Raw genomic sequence first — 21191 nt, forward strand, 5'->3', positions numbered from 1 at the left:
AGATGATAGACAGACAGGCAGACAAACATTTTCACTAATTTGTCAATTAAGATTGTTTTATTCATTAATCTAATTTAACTTAACTTCCTAAATGGATAAATGTGACATTTTGTTGATTCTAGCAGTAACAGACATCAGTAAATTAAGAAACAGTTCTGGGTAGGCTATGTCAGTGTTTTCCAACCCTGGTCCTCCAGTACCCCCAACAGTACACATGTTTATTGTAACCCTGGACAACCACACCTGATTTAACTTGTTGACTAATCATCAAGCCCTCAATGAGTTGAATGAGGTGTGGTTGTCCAGGGCTACAATGAAACTGTAATGTTGGGGGTACTGGAGGACCAGGGTTGGGAAACACTGGGCTATGTGATATGTGAAGCAACAGTTCCAGGTATGTGATACTGTATAACAGGATGGCATGGCATTTCATTACATTGCTAACCTGACATGTGGGCCATGCTGAGTGGAGGGGTTCCATACCTGCTCATAAAACTCATTGACAATGCCTTCTGTCCACTTGAGGTGCAGATCGCGTCCTTTGGCGGGCCCGTTGATGTCTGCCAGCTTAATGCAGACTTGGCACACCAGCAGCCGGTCATTCTCATTAGTCCAGTCGATTCCTGGACTGTTCACATCATTCACCTATTTATAGCAACACAAACATTCATACAGTGATTATGACTGCCAGGCTCCTCATTTCTAACAGAGATCCAGCATGTTCCTTTAAGTATCAACTCTATTAGCCATAAAGATAAGACGTGTTGTTATTGCCTTTGCCAGTATCGAAATGACAGGAAAAACTAAGTATCAACAGAATGGAAACAGATTTTCTGAAAATGTGAGGTTCGTCATCATCATCTCAAACCTTTGAATTGAACTCGGCGAGGAAGTCAAAGTGCTTCTTCAGGTCTGTGGCGAGGATGGCCTCGATGACCAGGAAGCGAAAGCGTTTGAACTCCACGTGGTCCAGGTTGGCCAGGAAGTTGAACTCTGGCCGGGACAGGTAGAGGCTCCAGGCCGAAGCCGCGTGGTGGTTCTCCAGGACCGAACGGTCATTATACAACACCGCCTGGGGAACAGAGGGATGAGACGGAGGAAGGGTAGGTCGAGTGGAGAGGGATGCGGGTGGGTCAGAGGACAAGAAGAAGAAAGGAGGGTAAAATAGGAAAGAGGAGGTTGAAGAAGGGAACGGTAAAAGAGGGAGGGGTGAGCAGGGGAGAGGAATTGGGGTCAGTGTGCTTCAGACTAAATAATGCAGCTGGTCTAGACATGGTGGACAGGTGGGTGATTGACTGACTGTCAACATACTGTTAATCAATATGTTAGGGTTGAGCTGCGTTAGTGGCAACGAGGAAGGCATGGCACACATGTCAGGTTAGCAATGTAATGAAATGCCATGCCATCCTGTTATACAGTCTCACATACCTGGAACTGTTGCTTCACATATCACATAGCCCAGTGTTTCCCAACCCTGGTCCTCCAGTACCCCCAGCATTTGTTGTAGACCTGGACAACCACACCTCACTCAACTCATTGAGGGCTTGATGATTAGTTGAATCAGGTGTGTTTGTCCAGGGTTACAATACCAATGTGTCATGTTGGGGGTACTGGAGGACCAGGGTTGGAAAACACAACCTAGACAGTATGCACAGTGCTATAATAGGTCATGACAGTGTAAAACACTATTTATACAGTGGTAGAGTTTGTTTGCCAACCTTTGCCATAATGTTGAAGCAAGAAAAGGAACTCGCTGAATTCTTAGGATTTGTGGGAACCTTTCCCTGACATGTGAACTAAGTGTAATATTATACCAGTCCCTCTCTTCATTGCTTTTACCATGAGATCCAAGGCTGATTAGAACCTGTCTATGTAGAAGGTTTTAGGCCAATAAAAATCTAATCTATGAGTCACAGGGACCAAATGAATGCCGTCTGTGACACAAGCCCAACACTTCCCCTTTCCTGGGACTTAACAGCATGTGGGAATACAAATGGGAACACTAACTGAAGTGACGGGATAGGTTGAACTTTCTCTTCCTGATACAGGTTTTACTGTTGAACAGGTGTGGGTTTGCTAGCTGAGATGGTAGAGCAGTGGCTTTGGGGATAATAACACTTACCTGAGCTGCGTTAGTGGCTACGAGGAAGGCGTTTGTGCGACCGGGGTGGTCATAGTCATGCATGGCAGCTGCTACATATAGTGCCATGAGTTCCAGAGCAGGGATGTTCCACGCCAGGCAGCCATAGCTGTCGTCAGAGATGGACGAGCTCTTGGAGGAGGCGTAAGATACCCGGCCCGGCGAGATCCCACTGTCTGAATCTAGAGAGAAGACACAGACAGCAGCTTTCAGCAACGACATACTGGGACCTCACACTGGAACTACATCATAACTGGAGTTGACTGGAGAAGACTTGACTGTGTTATAAAGTGAAAACAGGGAACTAGTGTCACATTAAGAACAAAGTATGTAGAGTAGGAATTCTACAGGCAGGTTAAGCTGGTGGCCCAGTGACTCAGACTACTGCACTCCATTTGAAAAATGAAAAGGGCCAAAATAAGCCCTAAACACGCTGAGCTCAGCACAGACAGATCTCTATCACGACAGAGGCTTGCTCACCACCCCATCTCCCCTCTCTCTTCCTCTCTGTTTCTCCACCCTTCCCTCCCCCTCTCTTTATCAGAAGGCAGCTGCTCCTCTGGCAGCTACTGAAGGATCAGTCAGCAAGCGAGCTTTAAATCATTTCCGATGGATCAAAGATGCAGTACATAAAATATAATTAGCAGGGATGGGACTGGGGATCCTGGCATTTTAAACTAAACCATCTGGTGTCTGCCGAGAAAAGGCCACACACACTACAGGAATACCTACACTGGTACATCAAGAGGCTAGAACTAGAAAAGTCCCTTTCCTAAAGAAAATGTGTGCTTGCTAGCATGTCTTAAAGTATTTATGGTTGTGAAATAAGTTAGAGTAGTTATAGTGAATACAATAATAAATGGTACTGACTGGTTAAAGTAGAAAAAGTAACTAGATGGGAGAATTGAATGATTGATTTAATAGCCTACCCTGAACATGTGAATGTTGGTTTGGTGTCTCTAGCTTGAACAGTTCAAGAGTTACTATTATTGTTGGTGGGTTATTAAACGCCAATTTATGCTAATTTGAATCGTTATAGTTTACAGAGTTTTGAAGTTGTTTTAATGTATGTAGCTTTAATAGTTAAAGAGCAGTAGCATTTGAAATTAATACCACTGTGTTCTCATGGTTGAAATTGAATCCATTAAGTGTTTTGCTAATGTGTTCTACATTAAAATAGTTTATTGTTTATGAAGGTGTGTTAGGCTAGCCTGAATGTTTTAACGTTGGTAACTTAATTTTGATACCACTGTATTTCTATGGTTCTCATTCAAACCCCATGTTAATTAATTCAGTTGAATAAGTATAGATGGGTGGAAAGATTGATCGATTGATTGGATAGCCTGAACATGAGAAAGTTTGTTTGTTGTCTATAGCTTGAGAGAAGATGGAGGAGGAGGGGCTATAGGAGGATGGTAGGAGGAGCTATTGGAGGACGGGCTCATTGTAATGGCTGTAATGAAATTCATGGAATGGAGTCCAACATGTGGTTTCCATATGTGTGATGTGTTTGATACCGTTCCATTCATTACATTCCAGCTATTGCAATGAGCTTGTCCTCCTATAGCTCCTCCCACTAGCCATCACTGCTGTTGGTGGGTTATTTTAAACTAATGTTGCTAATTTAAATAGTTTGCTTGGAAAATGCTTAAGTTGTTTTAATGTTTGTAGTTGAAATGGTTAAAAAGCAGTAGCATTTAAAATGTCTACCACTGTGTTACTACGGTTGGCAATGAATCCATGTTTTGTAAATCTATGCAAATTTAAATGGATTATAGTTTATAAAAGTTTTAAAGAAGTCTGAACATTTTAAAGTTGGTCTTGTAGATTCATTTGTTACAATTAAAAAAATATAAATCGTATAAAGAATCTGTATAAAATCTAAGTAGGGTCAGTCTGAACATCTCAACATTAGTTTAGCATTGATAGCTTAAAACCGCTTAGGGCTAGGGGGCAGTATTTTCACGGCCAGATGAAAAACGTACCTAATTTAAACAGGTTACTACTCTGTCCCAGAAACTAGAATATGCATATTATTAGTAGATTTGGATAGAAAACACTCTGAAGTTTCTAAAACTGTTTGAATGGTGTCTGTGAGTATAACAGAACTCATATGGCAGGCAAAAACCTGAGAAAAAGTCAAGCAGGAAGTGGGAAGTCTGGTGCTTGTAGTCCTTTCAAGTGATTGCCTTGACTTAGGGTTCATTTTGCACATCCTAAAGCTTCCACTAGATGTCAGCAGTCTTTAGAACTGTGTTTGAAGATTCTATGGTGAATTTGAAGGGAATACCAGCTGTGGTAAACTGGTGTCCCATTATAAGGCATGGGCTCAAGTCACACGCAATGACTTGGGAGCGAGCGGAGTTCATATTCATTCCTAAAGAGAACGGATAGGTCCGGTTGGAATTTTATTCAACGTATATGATAAAAACAACCTAAAGATTGATTCTATACATTGTTTGACATGTTTCTACAAACTGTAGTATAACTTTTTGACTTTTCGTCTGGACTAAGTAAGCACGCGCGTTGTGGATTTGGATAGTGAACCTAACGCGCGAACAAAATGGATTATTTGGAAATAAATATGAACTTTATCGAACATTTATTGTGGAGCTGGGATTCCTGGGAGTGCCTTCTGATGAAGATAATCAAAGGTAAGTGAATATTTATAATGTAATTTCTTAGTTTTATTGACTCCAAGATGGCGGGTTTCTGTTTGCTAGTTGTTAGTGTCATCTGGGCTGTACTCAGATTATTGCAAATTGTGCTTTCGCCGTGAACCTTTTTGAAATCTGACAAAGCGATTACATTTAGGAGAACTGTATCTATAATTCTGTGCATAACACTTCTATATTGATCAATGTTTACGATGAGAATGTACGTACTGTGTGTGCTCATTGTGCTCATTCACCGGAGGTTTGGAGGGAAAACATTTCTCAACATTACGCGCCAATGTAAAATGCTGTTTTTGGATATAAATACGAACTTTATTGAGCTAAACATACATGTATTGTGTAACATAATGTCCTTAGGAGTGTCATCTGATGAAGATCGTCAAAGGTTAGTGCTTCATTTAGCTGTGTTTTGGGTTTTTGTGATGCATCTAGTTGCTTGGAAAATGGCTGTGTGGTGTTTCTTGTGAAGTTTATGTCCTAACATAATCTAATTTTATGCTTTCGCTGTAAAGCCTTTTTGAAATCGGACAATGTGGTTAGATTAACGAGAAGTTTATCTTTAAAATGGTGTAAAATAGTTGATTGTTTGAGAAAACGGAATTATGAGATTTTAGCTGTTTTAAATTTGGCGCTCTGATTTTTCCACTGGCTGTTGTCAAAATCAATCCCGTTAACGGGATGAGAACGGGAAGGGGTCCCATAGAGGTTAAACGGTGAAAGAGGAGATAGGTCTCAAATTTTTGCCATTGAAATGCATTGGAGATCATATTAAATAATGTTGTAGTTAAAAAATATCAATGATATAACAAATATTTTGTCAAGAAATCTAAGTTGGGGCAGTTTGCATATGTCATGACGTTGGCCTGTGGGTAAGGTTTATGACCCCCCCCCCCCCCCATAAATACCTTTCTCCCTTCCCCTCTCTTACTGACCCTACTGAAGGACTGCTGTCCTGTTAAATATAGAGTCTGGGAACATCAAACAAATGGGGAAAGGAACCATATTTTGGTAATAAAACCAGTTGGAAATATGCTTTGGAACGTAATGAGTATGGATGTCAGTTCAGTTGTCATCTGAGACATTATGACTGATGACAGGACGACATAAACTGTACCTGGGAAAGTATCCACCCTCTAGTTATCAGAGTCACATGGAATTGTTATGCAATTGAAATGTTTGATATTGAAATTGTTTGTTAGGAGATTAAATGTAATTTTGGCTTCTAAATGAGAGATTTGGGTTTTCATAAGGAAAGTGCCCTGCTTGATCAGTGGCCCACCCCTGTGAAGAGGAGGGGTTATAAACGATGAAACACATCCTTCCCCCCTCTCCACTATATAAGCCTTTGACGAAAAGATAACCACGTTGTTCCAGTACGTGAGGTCTGCAGCCTCTACGTTAGAAGGACACACATGTCAAGTACAGAACTAAGCCAACCTCGGCGTGAGCTTTGGTGGCGAATGGTATGAACTTTGAGCTTATTCACTACAGAAGTGATACTTCCTAGCCGTTGAGTTAGCAGCGGCCGCTGTAGACGTGGGCTAGGAAAGGACGGACGACGGATCCAGTCTAACAACCAGACGAAGATACCACCACGTATCCAATTTACCACCAGAGACATTCTTCCGAGGACAGGAAGATCTGTTGGCCAGCATCTACGACCAATCTACCGAAGCGCAGCTCAGAGTAAATATTTATTGCATTTTCCTTTTCCAAATGGGCGGTAATTTAGAATGCATAAGATAATGTATTTACGATAGCATAGCTGCTGTTTGTTTGTTCCTAAATCTTCCCGCTCTTTCATTCAAGCCCAACCCCCTTTCCTTTGTGTAACCAGCCATCATGTATGACATCATTTGTATTCGGTGTATTTGTAATTCTGTGTGATTAGTTTAGGTATTTAGTAAATAAATAATTAAACCCAATTTTGTATTGCTGATTCAACTTGTTAGCCAGGGTTCGTGAAGATAGCCAAGAATTTACAACTTTCATTATGAGACTGAAAATAAGATAAGGGTTAATATTGACTGCTATCGATGTAAAATATTACTAAGTATTTTAAGAGTTTATTCGGAAGATAACGGCTCTATAAACGTTCTTCCGTGGTGCCCCAACTTTCTAGTTAATTACATTTACATGATTAGCTTAATCAGGTAATATTAATTAAAGAGAATTTTATAGGTTAGCATGTCATATCACTTAATCCGGCATAGCCAAAGACACGACACATATTTGGAAGTTGGTTTTGTGTTAAAAAGCTTCAATCGTTTAAGCTCTAGAGCGTGCGGGAGAAATCAAATAATAAGAGTATGTATGAAATCTAGAGTTGTCTTGCCTTCAGCAACCACACTAATAATAGGAAGTATGTATGAAATCTAGAGTGGTCTTGCCTTCAGCAACCACACTAATTATGCTAATAAATATGTGGCACATTGTGGTATATTATGGTAATAAATGAGGGCTCGGGGAAGTCCAGGGTTATACCTACTGAGGCAAAATGAAATAAAGAGAACAGAAATAGTGCTACCTGTGTCACTTCCTGTCACATGCTCATTGTGGATCTGCTGGAACCCTGGGACAGGCCGGGTAGTCAGGTACCAGACAGCATGGAGCACGTCAGTGGCATGGACCCGGTTATGATCTGAGTACAGGCAGAGATTCACACAGGACATCACACATCAGTCACAGTAATACTTCACCACATCATGTACATGAGGTATAAGCTAATATTACATATGATGGTGCATGTCTGCATGTCATGCTGTATGTAGTGAACTGTAGGCCTTTTATTTCTACTTCATGACAACCCTATGGTTAGTTTCTAGACCTGGGTAAATCATTTGAAGTAATACTTGAAGTGGGCATAATTTAGCTGCCTGGAATAGTCTAAACTAGCGTAATTAAGCGGCATTCAAATACCTTCATGTTATTTTGTGTATATATTTTTTACCCCCTTTTTTGTCCCCCAATTTTGTCATATCCAATTACGATCTTGTTTCATTGCTGCAACTCCCCAATGGGCTGGGGTGAGGCGAAGGTCGAGCCATGCGTCCTCCGAAACATGACCCGCCAAACCGCGCTCCTTATCACCCGCCCGCTTAACCCAGAAGCACCAATGTGTTGGAGGAAACAACGTTCAACTGACGACCGAAGTCAGCCTGCAGGCGCACGGCCCACCACAAGGAGTCGCTAGAGCATGATGAGCCAAGTAAAGGCCCCCCAGCCAAACCCTCCCCTAATCCGGACGACGCTGGGCCAATTGTGCGCCGCCTTATGGGACTCCCGGTCACGGCCAGTTGTGACACAGCCTGGGATCGAACCCGGGTCTGTAGTGACGCCACAAGCACTGCGATGAAGTGCCTCAGACCGCTGTGCCACTCGGGAGGCCCATACCTTCATGTTTTTCACCCAGGTCTGATCATTTCTACATCTGAGTAGACAATACACCAAGTGTTAATATGGGATTTGTGGCTGGACTGAAGAAAGCATAGACAACACTATACTCACAGGGAATATCCCTGTAGCCGTTCTCCAGAGCACAGAAATAGGACATGAACTCCCTCACAGGGATCTTAAACATCTCAAACAGACAAGTGTCCTGGAAAAGAGTATAGGTCACCTGGGGAGAAAGACAACAAATAAAACACTCAGGTTAATTTAAAACCTAAAGATTTTTTTTTTTTTTTTACATTAACCAAGTCATTCCCCTCAGACACAAACAGTGAGACACTGGGAGAACAGTGTACTCAAAACAGCACATAGAGAAATCCCCAAGAACACCACGAGCATTCGGGACACCATACAGTCAAATATCAGTAACGGGGATCATACCGTTCTCAACATTTAAACCAATCATTCAAGTGAGTTTCTCAAAATACATTCAATGGCTGCATCCCAAAACTACTCTTAGCCCTATGGGTCCTGATCTAAATTTGTGCACTATATAGGGAATAAGATTCCATTTGGGATACAGCCCAGGTGTTGCTTATTCAAATATTAATTGATGTAACACAGTGGTTCCCAAACTTTTTATAGTCCCGTACCCCTTCAAACATTCAACCTCCATCTGTGTACTGGGGGCAATGCCAGTAAACAGATGGCACCAGGGTCAGCGCACTCTCAAATGTTGTTTTTTGCCATCATTGTAAGCCTGCCTCACACAAACTATACGATACATTTATTAAACATAAGAATGAGTGTGAGTTTGTCACAACCCGGCTCGTCTTTCAAGCTGTCAGGCATTCCCTTGGCAGCAAGAGCCTCTCGGTGGATGCTGCAGTGTACCCAAGTGGCGTCGGGAGCAACTGCTTGCACGCCCGTCTCCACTCCTCTATGTCTTCCTGTCATGGCTTTTAAACCATCAGTACAGATACCAACATGAGCAGCAGCTACGTTTGGCTACATAAGGACCGTTAGTGGAATTCCCACGAGAGTGTAACGGTTAACGTGATTGGATGTTAATTATTTGACTAGGCTACCTGTATTTGACATTGTGTTGTTATTTCGCTGAACACTAGATGGTTTAATTTTATTTTAGGCAGTGAAACGAGGGTACTCAGGCAAGAAAAAACCCTCATCCAAATGTATAGCCCCGTTGGAAAATATAAATGGACTGTATGAAAATGTGAATAATTTTTTTCTCTCCAAATTTAATTTAAAAAATAAAATGTGAATCACATTTTTATTTGGACTACCCCCGACGGCATTGCCCCCAGTTTGGGAATACCTGATGTAACAGATCATAGCGTAATGACAGATAGATGGTTGCTATATGGTTGGTATGTGGTTGTACTGACGTAGCTGAGTATTCTTCCTGTCTTCCCTCCTGTTCTGTCCATCAGGTCAAAGATCTGGAAGTTCCAGCTGTTGATCTTCTCCATGAGTTCATCATGGTTCTCCAGCAGGGGGTCTAGTCTGAACTCACCCTACAGGCAGGAGAGGACCACAGCACACACACATTTTAAAACACACACACACACGCATGCAAGCATGCAGGTAGACACACACACACACACACACACACACACATACATAATAAAACACACACACACACACGTCATTAACTAACACACACACACGACATCGTAAATCTTATGAATCTCATTCCTCTGTTAAGGAGATGAAAGCAGGCTCCAGACTGACTCTGTATGAGTTGCTTTTGAATAATTCACTTTTGAATTACCCCACAGAATCCTCAGATGAACCCTACACAGTTGTCTTAACAGCTGGCTTGATTTAACAAGGCTTGGTTTGTCCAATAAAGAAAGTGAGAGCACAGCCCAAGTAAACGGCGGGGGCATTCCAGGACAGAGCCAGATCAACACTACCCCCCCCATCACACTGGATTTACACGGCTGTTAGATACATCACAACAGACTGAAAGACATGCACCCAATGAGTGTCTGAGGAAAACCTTTACTGTGTTCCCAGAACTAACTAGAGGACACATCCTATAGCTAGCTACTCTGTTACATGTGTTGGCCTGAGTGTGTTATCTCACTCAGAGGGAGTCTCCTGGTTGGGATAGTTTAGCGGCAGCAATGCTACACACAGGAAGGCTAACGAATGCTGTAAGGTGTTAGCATTGACTGAGACATATCCCTTCAAAGCTACTGTTATGTAACAGCGTAGCCTACCTTTGCTTCTTAAGTCTACAGCGCGGGGATGTTAGCCTAGCATTAGGGTGCATTCACACAGGGCAACACAGAGAAAAATGACAGAGCCAACACAATGTATTTCAATGGGAAAGGTGCGTTGGAGTAGCGGAGGGGAGGCGTGTCAGGTTGCATGAGGTTGTGCTAAACAACGCACTACCAAAACACTCTCAAAATGGTACATAGCTCATACCCCTCCGTTAGCTTGTGTGGGAATGCACCCTTAGCATACTGTAGCAATGCGTACCTCTGTTTCCTGCTGATCTGCGGTGGGGCTCTGCTCCTCCTCGTCTGTCTGGCCCCGGCTCCCTGCGTCTGGACTCCAGTCCCCCGTCGACTCGGCCTCCACACTCTCCTCCCTGATCAGTGCCTCCCCCATGAACTCTGAACCCTCACCTGCTGTGGAGGAGACACATCAGTGAGTTGACCACTAGTTTCGCATTTCGGGGGGAGCATTATTCTAATGAATTGACTCTGGTACAGCATGTCCAAATGGTTTTCAGTCATTTGAGAGTGGAAACAATAAGCTAAGCCATGGGTGTGTGCCCAAAAACACTGTGCAGCCTATGTGTCTGTACAACATACTTCCATTCCTGTTAATGATGCTGGTGAGTTTGTGTTGTGAGAGTGAGGCTACATTCCAGCAGGTGTCATACCTGAGCGTCTGCGCTGGGCCTCAGCATGACCAGTGAATGGCAGGTGTCCCTCCCCTGCCTCCATACTGGGCATGTTCTTCAGCATCTGACGACCACAGCTACAGGTTGAGCAGAGGGACAAACACAGCCGCCATTATCATCAACACACATTGGGAAATGCAACGCTACAGCTGAACTGGCTCTACAACACCAGGAGATAATGGAGGAGGTAGGGGAAGGGGGTAGTAGATTGCCCTACCTGGTGCACAGAGGAGCGGGGCTGCGGTAGGGCCCCTGGAAGTCAGGGGAGCTGAGGATGTAGCCCAGGGGCTTGTGCAGGTTGACGCTGGGCTTGGTGAGGAAGTCAGCTGTGTCGGGGAACTCCACCGGGGGGCGCGTGACCTGAGAGGAGAGACCTCCCCCTTGAGGACTGTGGCTCGGGGAGCTGACAGGACTCAGACTGGGGGACGCACCTGTAGAGCAAGAGAGATAGTCAAAGTCAAACAACTTAAAAACACATTCCACTTCCACACAGTGTATCAGACCTGTGTGTACAGTAAATCCTCATGGTCTCACCTGCTCTCCTGGGCCCGGCATGGTAGGTCAGGGTCACAGAGGAGGACCTCTGCTTAGGGATGGTCAACAGGTTAGCATTGGGCCCATTGGACAGAGACCCCGTGCTGGAACACAGACACACACACACACACACACACACACACACACACACACACACACACACACACACACACACACACACTTACTGCTAGAACTAATGAGACAACATCAGTTAAAATGCTTCCATATTCAATCTACACCATTATAAAGATGAACTTTTTCACACCTACTCTTATGTATAAAGATGAACTTAGAGAAATGTTACATAGCATACAGTAACACTAATTATATGACTAATTTGGTGCTCAAAGTAAGACAATGAAAATCAACGTTGAAAATGTATCCTTGAAGAAGTCAAAGATCCCTAAAAGATCAAGTGAGTCATCTAAACAATGTTAGAACAAAGAGAATGAAGGAATGTTATGGTCATTATCTGTTAGGCATATCAGTTTATAGAGCTTGACCACTACTGCCACCCAGTGGATATAAAGGGGAACCACATCTTCAGGGAGTTTAATCAAAGACACATGGTAACAAAGAAAGTGTTGCTGAGGGAGGGCCTGCTTGTTCATATCAGGGTAAAGATGGGGAGTGTGCCATGTTGAAAATGACCTGACCTTGAAAGATATTCTCCAGTACGTTTCTATACCTTTTAGCCAGTAGTTCTGAAAGTAGTGCCAGCGTGCAAAAGTGGTCCCCGAAAACACCGTACTACCATGCAAATGTAATGTGCAGATAGGGCACCACGTCATTGCTCTTTTTCTCTCTCTACTGTGTGTGTGTGTCTTGCTAGCTGTCACTCAAATGGTGAAGGGCTGAAGCTCATTGGCTAAAACTCTAATTGCTAGGGGGCTAGTCCACATGGGGGTAAATGTAGAGAAAATGGCAACCACAGCTTCGAGAAAAAAGTCGCTTTCAAACTAGGGATTTCATGGCTAATTGAGGTAAGACAGTAATTCTGCTCATAGATTATGCATGTATGAACTACACATTGACACATCCAGCCGAAAAAAATACTTATTAGTCGCCAAATTACCGGGGCATGTCTTTAACCTTTAACCTGGTGTCTGAACTCTGAAGTCCCACCTGTGTGTGATCGTACCTGGTCATATTGCGATCAGGGTGCGTGTGTGATAATGTTGAGGTCAAGGTGTGTGTGATCGTACCTGGTCATATTGCGATCAGGGTGCGTGTGTGATAATGTTGAGGTCAAGGTGTGTGTGATCGTACCTGGTCATATTGCGATCAGGGTGCGTGTGTGATAATGTTGAGGTCAAGGTGTGTGTGATCGTACCTGGTCATATTGCGATCAGGGTGCGTGTGTGATAATGTTGAGGTCAAGGTGTGTGTGATCGTACCTGGTCATATTGCGATCAGGGTGCGTGTGTGATAATGTTGAGGTCAAGGTGTGTGTGATCGTACCTGGTCATATTGCGATCAGGGTGTGTGTGTGTGATAATGTTGAGGTCAAGGTGTGTGTGATCGTACCTGGTCATATTGCGATCAGGGTGTGTGTGTGATAATGTTGAGGTCAAGGTGTGTGTGATCGTACCTGGTCATATTGCGATCAGGGTGTGTGTGTGTGATAATGTTGAGGTCAAGGTGTGTGTGATCGTACCTGGTCATATTGCGATCAGGGTGTGTGTGTGATAATGTTGAGGTCAAGGTGTGTGTGATCGTACCTGGTCATATTGCGAGCAGGGTGTGTGTGTGATAATGTTGAGGTCAAGGTGTGTGTGATCGTACCTGGTCATATTGCGATCAGGGTGTGTGTGTGATAATGTTGAGGTCAAGGTGTGTGTGATCGTACCTGGTCATATTGCGATCAGGGTGTGTGTGTGATAATGTTGAGGTCAAGGTGTGTGTGATCGTACCTGGTCATATTGCGATCAGGGTGTGTGTGTGATAATGTTGAGGTCAAGGTGTGTGTGATCGTACCTGGTCATATTGCGATCAGGGTGTGTGTGTGATAATGTTGAGGTCAAGGTGTATGTGATCGTACCTGGTCATATTGCGATCAGGGTGTGTGTGTGATAATGTTGAGGTCAAGGTGTGTGTGATCGTACCTGGTCATATTGCGATCAGGGTGTGTGTGTGATAATGTTGAGGTCAAGGTGTATGTGATTGTGCCTGGTCATATTGCGATCAGTGTGTGTGTGATAATGTTGAGGTCAAGGTGTGTGTGATCGTACCTGGTCATATTGCGATCAGGGTGCGTGTGTGATAATGTTGAGGTCAAGGTGTGTGTGATCGTACCTGGTCATATTGCGATCAGGGTGCGTGTGTGATAATGTTGAGGTCAAGGTGTGTGTGATCGTACCTGGTCATATTGCGATCAGGGTGCGTGTGTGATAATGTTGAGGTCAAGGTGTGTGTGATCGTACCTGGTCATATTGCGATCAGGGTGCGTGTGTGATAATGTTGAGGTCAAGGTGTGTGTGATCGTACCTGGTCATATTGCGATCAGGGTGCGTGTGTGATAATGTTGAGGTCAAGGTGTGTGTGATCGTACCTGGTCATATTGCGATCAGGGTGCGTGTGTGATAATGTTGAGGTCAAGGTGTGTGTGATCGTACCTGGTCATATTGCGATCAGGGTGTGTGTGTGTGATAATGTTGAGGTCAAGGTGTGTGTGATCGTACCTGGTCATATTGCGATCAGGGTGTGTGTGTGATAATGTTGAGGTCAAGGTGTGTGTGATCGTACCTGGTCATATTGCGATCAGGGTGTGTGTGTGTGATAATGTTGAGGTCAAGGTGTGTGTGATCGTACCTGGTCATATTGCGATCAGGGTGTGTGTGTGATAATGTTGAGGTCAAGGTGTGTGTGATCGTACCTGGTCATATTGCGATCAGGGTGCGTGTGTGATAATGTTGAGGTCAAGGTGTGTGTGATCGTACCTGGTCATATTGCGATCAGGGTGTGTGTGTGATAATGTTGAGGTCAAGGTGTGTGTGATCGTACCTGGTCATATTGCGATCAGGGTGTGTGTGTGATAATGTTGAGGTCAAGGTGTGTGTGATCGTACCTGGTCATATTGCGATCAGGGTGTGTGTGTGATAATGTTGAGGTCAAGGTGTGTGTGATCGTACCTGGTCATATTGCGATCAGGGTGTGTGTGTGATAATGTTGAGGTCAAGGTGTGTGTGATCGTACCTGGTCATATTGCGATCAGGGTGTGTGTGTGATAATGTTGAGGTCAAGGTGTGTGTGATCGTACCTGGTCATATTGCGATCAGGGTGTGTGTGTGATAATGTTGAGGTCAAGGTGTGTGTGATCGTACCTGGTCATATTGCGATCAGGGTGTGTGTGTGATAATGTTGAGGTCAAGGTGTGTGTGATCGTACCTGGTCATATTGCGATCAGGGTGTGTGTGTGATAATGTTGAGGTCAAGGTGTATGTGATCGTACCTGGTCATATTGCGATCAGGGTGTGTGTGTGATAATGTTGAGGTCAAGGTGTGTGTGATCGTACCTGGTCATATTGCGATCAGGGTGTGTGTGTGATAATGTTGAGGTCAAGGTGTATGTGATCGTGCCTGGTCATATTGCGATCAGTGTGTGTGTGATAATGTTGAGGTCAAGGTGTGTGTGATCGTACCTGGTCATATTGCGATCAGGGTGTGTGTGTGATAATGTTGAGGTCAAGGTGTGTGTGATTGTACCTGGTCATATTGCGATCAGGGTGTGTGTGTGATAATGTTGAGGTCAAGGTGTGTGTGATCGTACCTGGTCATATTGCGATCAGGGTGTGTGTGTGATAATGTTGAGGTCAAGGTGTGTGTGATCGTACCTGGTCATATTGCGATCAGGGTGTGTGTGTGATAATGTTGAGGTCAAGGTGTGTGTGATCGTACCTGGTCATATTGCGATCAGGGTGTGTGTGTGATAATGTTGAGGTCAAGGTGTGTGTGATCGTACCTGGTCATATTGCGATCAGGGTGCGTGTGTGATAATGTTGAGGTCAAGGTGTGTGTGATCGTACCTGGTCATATTGCGATCAGGGTGTGTGTGTGATAATGTTGAGGTCAAGGTGTGTGTGATCGTACCTGGTCATATTGCGATCAGGGTGTGTGTGTGATAATGTTGAGGTCAAGGTGTGTGTGGTCGTACCTGGTCATATTGCGATCAGGGTGTGTGTGTGATAATGTTGAGGTCAAGGTGTGTGTGATCGTACCTGGTCATATTGCGATCAGGGTGTGTGTGTGATAATGTTGAGGTCAAGGTGTGTGTGATCGTACCTGGTCATATTGCGATCAGGGTGTGTGTGTGATAATGTTGAGGTCAAGGTGTGTGTGATCGTACCTGGTCATATTGCGATCAGGGTGTGTGTGTGATAATGTTGAGGTCAAGGTGTGTGTGATCGTACCTGGTCATATTGCGATCAGGGTGTGTGTGTGATAATGTTGAGGTCAAGGTGTGTGTGATCGTACCTGGTCATATTGCGATCAGGGTGTGTGTGTGATAATGTTGAGGTCAAGGTGTGTGTGATCGTACCTGGTCATATTGCGATCAGGGTGTGTGTGTGATAATGTTGAGGTCAAGGTGTGTGTGATCGTACCTGGTCATATTGCGATCAGGGTGTGTGTGTGATAATGTTGAGGTCAAGGTGTGTGTGGTCGTACCTGGTCATATTGCGATCAGGGTGTGTGTGTGATAATGTTGAGGTCAAGGTGTGTGTGGTCGTACCTGGTCATATTGAAGTCACTGTGTGTGTGTGTGGTAATGTTGAGGTCAAGGTGCCTGTTTCGTCGTACCTGGCCATATTGAGGTCAGGGTGGGGTCCCGGTCTCTTGCCATTGTTGCGTTCCCAGCGGGAGGAGGCCGACTCCAGAGGGGGGAGAGGGGAGGAGGTGGAGCCGCGGCAGAGTTGGGGGGTTGGTAGGCTGTTCCTGCTGCTAAGACCCTAGGTGTGTGGAGGGGAGGAGGGAGACATTATTACATTATGGTCAATGATGCTATAGCACAGTCAAAGGCAGATCTATATTCAGCGCACCACCAGGTTACACAGAGTAGAGCAGGTGTACAACTAAAAACAACAAAACTAAGTCTACGTAACACTGGTGAACACATAGAAGAGGAACATTCATTATGAGGATAAGATACCATGTATAAGTGGATAATGTGTTAGTGGATAATGTGTTAGTGGATAATGTGTTGGCCTGCTAGTCTCAGCAGGCTGCTGTCTGTGTGTTAGTTATGACCTGCTAGTATCACATTCAGAAGGCTGCTGGAAGGCCCACCTTCAGGGGCTTCCTGTCGCCCCTCTCTGCAGGGTCCTCCACCTCGGTACAGGGGTAGAAACCTGGGAAGGGGGTGAAGGGGTTGACCCTGGGCCGACAGGAGCCAGAGAAGGTCCCCATGAGGCTGCTGACGCTGCGCAGGGACGAGACGGTGTGTGGCGACAGGGACGAGTCCATCAGCAGGTCAGACACCATGTTCCTGGCCTCGTTGATGACCGACAGGTCCACTCCGTTACCGCTTACCGCTCCCTGGGGACATGGAGGAGACAAGGGGACACATGTCAGAGAGATGCCTCATTCAGCAAGCACAACACAAACATACAGTAGATACTGTACTAAAGAGAGCCTGGTGTCCTTTCCTCATTCCTTTACACTGTTTCTAATGAACCCAGAATGGATTTAAATGACCAAGCAAAACCTTCTGAAGGAGAAATTCCTTCTTAATTGCCATTGTTTCCTTAACTATGGACTTATGAAGAAAGTTAAGCGAAGTTGCTATTCCTCAAAAAGATTATTGGAAATGTTCTTATGTTACTTCTTATGTATCTACTTAAGCAAAAATGGAATTAAGTCATTTAATTTCTTCTTGGAATTCCCAGATAGCTAAACCCCTGTCTTAAACACATGGCAGTGAAAGAATATGCTAATGGTAGCTATTGAACATGTTCAATTGACTCACAAACTTCATCTGAAAGTTTCAGTGTTAATTGTTTTTGACCCAAGTTCATATTTTAGACCAGTAATCCCAATTAAAAATATGCTAACATGATTGCCATTGCTAGATAGACAGCTAGCTGGATGGGTTGCCTAACGACAATCATCTGAAGATAGTTAAGAAGTTCATAAGAAGACATCTGAGAAGTTCATGACAAAATCATTCTTAAGACATTTTTGAGGATCTGCACATATGAACTTCTTTTCTTCTTGTTAAGAAGCTTCTTACGTTTTTGCGTAAAAACTGTTTGGTGAATCTGGGCCCAGGACATCTACAGGTATCACACATACGCAGGTAGACTGTCAGATAGCTGTAACAGGACACTGCTGGCCTCATTGTGATGGGGCTGTATTTGTCACTCCTCCTCTTACAGCAGTGGAGGGTAGTGTGAAGGGCAGACAGGCTCGGTGCTGAGCCCATGGCATTGATGCTGGGTAATTGAAAGGCTGTTTGGACCAGTGATGTCAGTAATAAAGGGGAGTGGTGCTGGCTGGGCATGGTGCTGGCAGGGCATGGTGCTGGCTGGGCATGGTGCTGGCTGGGCATGGTGCTGGCAGGGCATGGTGCTGGCTGGGCATGGTGCTGGCAGGGCATGGTGCTGGTGTGTGTGGCTGTGTGTGGAGTGAAAGTGCAGCGCTAGCACTTCCCTGGCCCAGTGACGACAGCTAGGAGGCTGTGTGTATGTCATGACGCTGACGGAGATCCTGCCTGCACCCCTACCCCTCTTCACCCTGCCTATCCTACTGACTGCTGCTGTGCTGATAGACCCCATGTAAAATACCAGAGGGTTTGGAGAACTAGGCTGCTTTTGAAGGCCCGGCTCTGTGGCCACAATGAGTGATGAGTGGGGCAGACGTCAGTCAGAGGAGCACAGCTTCCTGTTGATCTACCTGTACAGCGTGTCTGCAAAACACTGTTGACCCCAACAGGATGACAACACACACACACAAGGCACAAAATACACACACACACACACACACACAAGCTTACAAAAACACAGATGCTTCCATTTTACAATGCATAAAGTAGACCTAGCATAAAACGTGTGTCAGCGATTTGACAATAAATTGAAACACAAGGCCAGTATACCAGATTAGAAAGATTATGTGGAGGCTCTCCAAAATGTATCGAGATAAATCTGATTTCCTAAAAGGTTGAACTTATTAATTCCAGCCTCAATTCTTTGAAATATGACTAAATTACAGTTACTACACTTATACTATTTTCAGTCAGTACCCTCTTTTACTTACATTTTGTCAATTCAATGCCCTCTCTGGGAAATCTAATTCACTTGTGAGGATTCTTGTTACCCTATGAGGGTTGATGATCTATAGTTGTATTCATATTATTCCAATTCATTCCATGGATGGATTGAAAGTAAAATAGGAAATGATCCCCAACCCTAATGTGAATGATAAACTGCACATGTGTTCTAACAGTGATATACAGTATCCAGAGGAGTATATTCTGTCTGTCTGTCTGTCTGTCTGTCTGTCTGTCTGTCTGTCTGTCTGTCTGTCTGTCTGTCTGTCTGTCTGTCTGTCTGTCTGTCTGTCTGTCTGTCTGTCTGTCTGTCTGTATGTCTGTCTGTATGTGTGAGAGAGAGTGAGAGAGAGTGAGAGAGAGTGAGAGAGAGTGAGAGAGAGAAGAAACACACTAACCTGATACTGGGGCTTGTACCACTGTTTCAGGTCCCAGTCCCATAGGATCATCTGAAAAAGAGAAACAGACACATCAGTCAGGAGGCCTTGCTAGGACGTGTGCGTTACAGATATATAACTCAGCAAAAAAAGAAACGTCTCTTTTTCAGGACCATGTCTTTCAAAGATAATTTTAAAAAATCTAAATAACTTCACAGATCTTCTTTGTAAAGGGTTTAAACACTGTTTCCCATGCTTGTTCAATGAACCATAAACTACTCATGAACATGCACCTGTGGAACAGTCGTTACGACACTAACAGCTTACAGACGGTAGGCAATTAAGGTCAGTTATGAAAACTTAGGATCTGCGTGAACGTGCCTTAGGCACTCTGCAAGGAGGCATGAGGACTGCAGATGTGGCCAGGGCAATAAATTGCAATGTCCGTACTGTGAGACGCCTAAGACAGCGTTACAGGGAGACAGGACGGACAGCTGATCGTCCTCGCAGTGGCAGACCACGTGTAACAACACCTGCAGAGGATCGGTACATCCGAACATCACACCTGCAGGACAGGTACAGGATGGCAACAACAACTGCCCGAGTTACACCAGGAACGCACAATCCCTCCATCAGTGCTTAGACTGTCCGCAATAGGCTGAGAGAGGCTGGACTGAGGGCATGAGCCTTACACCGAGGCCTGTACTCTGGAGCGCGATCAATTTGGAGGTGGAGGGTCCGTCATGGTCTGGGGCGGTGTGTCACAGCATCATCGGACAGAGTTTGTTGTCATTGCAGGCATCCTCCTCCCTCATGTTGTACCCTTCCTGTAGACACATCCTGACATGACCCTCCACCATGACAATGCCACCAGCCATACTGCTCGTTCTGTGCGTGATTTCCTGCAAGATAAGAATGTCAGTGTTCTGTCATGGCCAGCGAAGAGCCCGGATCTCAATCCCATTGAGCAAGTCTGGGACCTGTTGGATCGGAGGGGGAGGGCTAGGGCCATTTCCCCCAGAAATGTCTGGGAACTTGCAGGTGCCTTGGTGGAAGAGTGGGGTAACATCTCACAGCAAGAACTGGCAAATCTGGTGCAGTCCATGAGGAGATGCACTGTAGTACTTCATGCAGCTGGTGGCCACACCAGATACTGACTTACTTTTGACCCCCCCTCCTTTGTTCAGGGACACATTACTCCATTTCTGTTAGTCACATGTCTGTGGAACTTGTTCAGTTTATGTCTCAGTTGTTATGTTCATACAAATATTTACACGTTAAGTTTGCTGAAAATAAACGCAGTTGACAGTGAGAGGACGTTTCTTTTTTTGCTGAGTTTTACACACACACACACACACACGTGTGTGTGCACATGCAGGTATTCATTAATCACAACCAACTATTGTTGTTTTATCATAAGAGGTGAAGTACTTCAACACATGCATCAGTTCTAATACAATAGGTCCACAATGAGAAACAGTCTATTTTAAAGCATTAGACATAGTGTAACTGTTGTAGCATATTAAATAGGTCAATGAGAAACAGTCTATTTTACAGCATTAGACATAGTGTAACTGTTGTAGCATATTAAATAGGTCAATGAGAAACAGTCTATTTTACAACATTAGACATAGTGTAACTGTTATAGCATATTAAATAGGTCAATGAGAAACAGTCTATTTTACAACATTAGACATAGTGTAACTGTTATAGCATATTAAATAGGTCAATGAGATAGTGTTGTTACTTTATTCTAGTAGTTAACCTAAAGTAAACACATGAGGGTATGATAGAATCAGGTCAAACAGCTTATATAGACGAATTACCAAACTGTGGACTTTCAACTGCTGTAGTGTTATTTAGGCCTACACAC

The 21191-nt window shown here is 44.3% G+C and overlaps 1 protein-coding gene and 1 long non-coding RNA gene across 3 annotated transcripts in view; both read right to left on the reverse strand.

The window, feature by feature from the left end:
- The window catches only part of LOC115203236 (cGMP-inhibited 3',5'-cyclic phosphodiesterase B), an 85631-nt gene that overhangs the window by 3250 nt on the left and 61190 nt on the right, over positions 1-21191 (reverse strand). The window contains exons 2-14 of one of the 2 annotated variants that reach the window (XM_029767749.1): positions 19340-19390; positions 16964-17212; positions 16478-16626; positions 11681-11784; positions 11364-11577; positions 11126-11223; positions 10717-10865; positions 9612-9740; positions 8323-8434; positions 7343-7456; positions 2123-2322; positions 869-1072; positions 484-645 (exon numbers count right to left, since the gene is read on the reverse strand). In XM_029767749.1, the coding sequence (XP_029623609.1) occupies positions 484-645; positions 869-1072; positions 2123-2322; positions 7343-7456; positions 8323-8434; positions 9612-9740; positions 10717-10865; positions 11126-11223; positions 11364-11577; positions 11681-11784; positions 16478-16626; positions 16964-17212; positions 19340-19390 (1935 nt within the window). Of the gene's footprint in view, positions 1-483; positions 646-868; positions 1073-2122; positions 2323-7342; positions 7457-8322; positions 8435-9611; positions 9741-10716; positions 10869-11125; positions 11224-11363; positions 11578-11680; positions 11785-16477; positions 16627-16963; positions 17213-19339; positions 19391-21191 lie in introns of both variants that reach the window. The other variant, XM_029767748.1, reaches the window with a different exon arrangement.
- Positions 12492-13219, reverse strand: LOC115203239 (uncharacterized). The gene is made up of 2 exons (XR_003880130.1): positions 12886-13219; positions 12492-12821 (listed from the first exon to the last, which is right to left on the reverse strand). It is a non-coding gene; the product is annotated as an uncharacterized LOC115203239 (long non-coding RNA).

The sequence above is a fragment of the Salmo trutta genome, chromosome 12 (genome assembly GCF_901001165.1).
Source record: "Salmo trutta chromosome 12, fSalTru1.1, whole genome shotgun sequence".
Classification (NCBI taxonomy): Eukaryota; Metazoa; Chordata; class Actinopteri; order Salmoniformes; family Salmonidae; genus Salmo; species Salmo trutta.